The 4712-nt window shown below is 52.2% G+C and overlaps 1 protein-coding gene across 1 annotated transcript in view; it reads left to right on the top strand.

Annotated features, from left to right (window-relative positions):
- The window catches only part of ABCA3 (ATP-binding cassette, sub-family A (ABC1), member 3), a 22315-nt gene extending 20752 nt beyond the window's left edge, over positions 1–1563 (top strand). Inside the window, 3 exon segments of the mRNA XM_009869163.1 lie at positions 1–177; positions 288–361; positions 1280–1563. Coding sequence (XP_009867465.1) covers positions 1–177; positions 288–361; positions 1280–1411 — 383 coding nt within the window. The 3' untranslated portion in view covers positions 1412–1563.
- The last annotated feature ends 3149 nt before the right edge of the window (positions 1564–4712 follow it).

Here is a 4712-nt window from a genome sequence, read left to right as displayed (position 1 = left end):
GCGAGGCCCTCTGCACGCGGCTGGCCATCATGGTGAACGGGCAGTTCAAATGCCTGGGCAGCCCCCAGCACCTCAAAAGCAAATTTGGCAGTGGCTACACGTTGCTAGCCAAAACGCGGAGCGAGGAGGAGGGCGAGCTGCAGGCCTTCAAGGCCTTTGTGGAGAAGACTTTCCCAGGTACTGTGAGCTGCTGCAGTGGTTCCCCTCCAAGGGAGGAGGGCAGGATGCTGTTTGTGAGCTTCAGCGAGTTCCCTAACTTGGAGCATCTCCTTGCTGGTCTCTCCCAGGCAGCGTCCTGAAGCACGAGCACCAGGGGATGGTACATTACCACTTGACCAACAAGAACCTCAGCTGGGCGCAGGTAAGGGGATGCGAGCATGTCCCATCGCTTGGCAGGAGGGACAGCCCTGTCCCTGCCCCTCCGTGTGCTCTGGATGCTTTGCTGTCACCCTCAGCTCATCATCTTTTTCTTCCAGAGCCGCTCTCTGTCAAAAATCCAAGCAACTTATAAAAAACCCCAGGCAACAAAGTGTGTGTGGGGGTTCTCCCTGATCTGTTCCCACCTCTGGGTTCCCCAGACAGGTCACCTGCACCTGTGGTCAGGGTGCGAGCAGCTGGGCCCACTCCCTCCCGTATATTGATAGTCTACAGCATGCAGAGATAGATGTATACAAATAGTCATTATAATCGATATATAAATACATATACAGTAGACACATATATATATATAGATTTTATATACAGTATATATAGGTTTCTAGATATATCTGTATGGTATATGTAGGTTTTTTTATATATGTATGTATTTATATATACACATATATATATGTATATCTGTGTGTATATATATATATTCTCTGTATGCTCTAAATACTTGATGTAGAGAGTATATCTGTGTAAAGAGTATAGTATATCATACACAGAGAGAGTCACAGAACTGTAGAATGGTTTGGGTTGGAAGCGACCTTAAAGATCATCTTATTCCACCTCCCACTAGACCAGGACACCTCCCACTAGGCTAGATTGCTCAAAGCCCCATATAGAGTATATAGTATAGAATGTATATGTATTATAGTGTATATATATAGTATAGAATATATATACAGAGAGAGTACATAGTGTACAGATTACGTAAAAACTATGTATGTAGCGTATAGCCCTATATAAAACCTACCTGTATATTGTATACAGGTATGTCTATTATATGGATTATATAGATTATATAGGTCATATAGGTTATATAGATTGTATAGGTTATAGGCCATGCCATCCCTTACAGGTCTTTGGGGCCTTGGAGAAAGCCAAAGAGAAGTATCGCTTGGAAGACTACTCAGTGAGCCAGATCTCCCTGGAGCAGGTCTTCATGAGCTTCACTCGCTTCCAGCACTACACGGAGGACCGGGGGAAATGAGCCCTTTCTCACGAACTGGCCTATACATAGTATATAGAGAGACAGTAATTTATATATTGGCGTGTCTGAAATAATGTATAAATGTAAGAAACTTTTCACCAGGGAAGGGGGGGAGGGAGGGGTGGGGAAAGGATGGCGACGTAGCTTCTGGTGCCCTCGGGGCTGCAAGGGGTGAGCGTGTGTTGCGTGCTGGCGCCAGGCTGCGTTGGCACTGCCATGCTCCAGTCTAAAAAAATTTAAAAAGAGAAGGAAGAAAAAAGAGAAAAAGCAGCCCAAAAAGCAGATGGAAGCCTGGGTCGGGGATTGGGCTGGCAGCAGGGGGAATGGGATGCTGTCCCCAAGTGGCACCGCACAGGATGGAGTTAGTGGTATCACAGGGTGCTGGGGCACTGGTGAGGTGGGTTAGAGGTGTCACAGGGTGCTGGTGAGGGGTTAGAGGTGTCACAGGTTGCTGGGGCACTGGTGAGGTGGGTTAGAGGTGTCACAGGGTGCTGGTGAGGTGGGTTAGAGGTGTCACAGGGTGCTGGGGCACTGGTGAGGTGGGTTGGCGGTGTCACAGGGTGCTGGGGCACTGGTGAGGTGGGTTGGCGGTGTCACAGGGTGCTGGGGATGCTGGTGGGCTCACTCTTGCAAAGGCATAACCAGCAGTGCTGCCCTTGGGGTGCTGTGCAGCCTCAGGACTGGGGTTTTTGGAGGCCAGTGACGCTCTCGCTGCGCCCGTGTCCTGCTGCGCTCACCCCTCACACAGCTCCCAGCAGAGCACACCCATCCCTGTCCCCAAGTCCTCATCCCCTCAGGGCTGCTCTGGCACTGGGCAGGGAGCAAAGGCACAGTCCTGATCTGAAATATTATTTTTTTTTTTGCATTTCCCAGTGATTGGGGGTTTGTTTTTTTGTTTGTTTGGTTTTTTTGTTTATTTGTTTTCAAAAATCCGTCGTTTCTTGTCCGTCCCTGTGTCACCTGGGGGCAGTCCCCTTGGGGCTAGCTGCTCCGCGATCAATGCAGAGCTATTTGCACTATAGTAATACACACACTTGCACATAACTAAATGAATTTAATATTTATGGCAAGGGGGTGCTGATTCCCTGCTAGTGATTGCATTGTCAGGGGTTGGGTTATAGTTTTGGGTTGGGTTTTTTGTTTTTTTCCTGTGACTGACTCATTCATTCCTGTTCCTTTTTTTTTTTGTTCTTCCCCCTCCTTTGCCTAATATTGTTCAAAAAAAAAAAAAATTATGGTGCATAATGATACTAAGAATTTCCCTGGATCTTAATGATGTGTGCTTTTATTAGTAAGGCGCAGGGAGTGAGGGGACACACATCCATGAACCACCTCGGTGAGGGGCTGTTGGCTGCTCCGGCTGTGCTGGCTTCAAGCTCTCTGCCATGGGCAGGGGGGAAAATCCTCCAAAACCTTCCTGGGTCCAGCCTAGTGAAGGCCCTAGGCTCAAACTGGCTTTTGACAGAGCGATGCCCATGGCACCCTCATTCCTTCAGCCTTATGCAGCTGCAGCTTGGCTCTAACCCCCCAAGAGGATGCTCAACCCCCCTGCAACCACCCGTATGTGTGCAACCCCCCCAGTCCCAAACATCCAACTCAAGCAGCACCAGCCCCTGGGGGCAAGAATGCAGCTCCAAGGAAGACAGGGAGAGAATCAAAACTCTTTTGCCCCTAAGGAGTGTGGTACCCACTGAGCCCCAAGCATCCTCCCCCCTCCCCAAGGATGCCCCAACTCCACATCCTGGTGCTGCACCCGCTCCTGCAAACACGTCCCGTCTGCCCCCATCACCACAAGCGTCTCTCCACTGGCAGTTTCAGCGCTTTATTGTCTGGCAGTCCTGCTACAGCCCCCCCTCCACTGTCCTCCCCGTGGTTAGATCTGGAGGTGGTGAGGGGGGAAAAATCCACTCCCCTCTCCCCAGCACAGCACCCGCAGTGTCTCTGGGAGCTGGAAGGCTGCAGGAGCTGCAGCGGTCCGAAAACTGGCACTTAAGGAATCCTGGCCGTGGCCGCACGCTGCTCCTCCGTGCCAGGCACAGGGAGGTGGGTGTGTGGCCGGGCATGGCTGTGGTCCGGTCCCGCTGGCCTCGCAGCGTGGGTCACTCGCTTTCGGTCATTCTTTTTAAAAAAATGTGGTTCTAAAATGCCACTGGATTCCGGGTTCACGACCAGATGCTCTCAATCAAAAGCCTTGTTTCTCTTCTAAAGAGACCACAAAACCAATCCCAAACCTTTCATCCCTTTTACGAAGTTTCGATTTTGGCCAGAAATTGCTGTGCCCACCACTCCTCCAGGTCAATGGGAACAAAGTCTGGAAGAGAGAAAGTAGAACACAGCAGAGCAGCTGGAGTGCAAGCAGAGCTCCAGGTACTCCCCTGAACCACACCCTACACCAGTGGGGAAAAAAAAACACAACAACAAAAAAACCACCAAACCCAAAATTTCCCCCACTCTTGGTGCCCTGTCCCCTCAAAAGGGCAGGCTGGGTTTACGGGGACCTTCTCAGGAACTTCTCAACCACTGCAGGAGCCCCCCAGGCTGCGTTCGCAGCCCTTGCTGCAGCTGCCATCAGAGAAACAAGTTGTCCCTGTCCCGCTCCAGCTCAGTCCTCAGTCCCAGGAGAGGCAGGTCCCCGTGGGGCAACTGAGGGGGGGTCCTATACAGCACAGCACCGAACCCACCTTGGGTGACTGGAGAAGGCATTGCTTCCAGAAAGTCACAACGGGGCATCCTGTTCGCTTGGGTTCCTCCGATAGGGCACACGGTGGGACATCCCCACCACGGTGCCCTCCTGCACCGCCGCACCCCGAGCGGCCTCAGCACCAGCAGGATGGACCCAAGCGAGCCCTTTTTGCCAGCCCCTCTGGCACCAGGATCCTCTTCCCATCGCAGCCCCGCTCTGGTGCCTGGTTGAGCCTCCCTCTGCCCCCAAATACTTTCCACTTACTATTCAGTCCGGGGTTGGGGGTTTTCTCTATGTACTGCACAGGGCCAGAGGCGCTCTCTCCGCTCCGGCTGCCGTCCAGCTGCTGCTCTACCTGCTGCCAGGCTTGGAGAGAGGGAAAAAAAGACAAAAAACAGGCAGCGGGTGAGTTCAGGATGGGGATTTCCTGTCACAGGGTGGGTGCAAGACAGGAGCAGGAGGTGGTGCAAAGGAGGACAAGCACCCAAGCTGGGGATCCCATCCCCAGCACAATGTAACTGCCCCAGGAGCGAACCCAAGTGCTCCAGCCCCCCCAAGGATGGGACAGCAAGTGGGGACCCTCTGTCCTCACCTTCATAGACGAAGCGGACGTTCTCC

The sequence above is a fragment of the Apaloderma vittatum genome, unplaced genomic scaffold, assembly GCF_000703405.1.
Source record: "Apaloderma vittatum isolate BGI_N311 unplaced genomic scaffold, ASM70340v1 scaffold10685, whole genome shotgun sequence".
NCBI lineage: Eukaryota > Metazoa > Chordata > Aves > Trogoniformes > Trogonidae > Apaloderma > Apaloderma vittatum.
The sequence above is the reverse complement of the archived record's forward strand: the minus strand, read 5'-3'. Positions and strand labels throughout refer to the sequence as shown.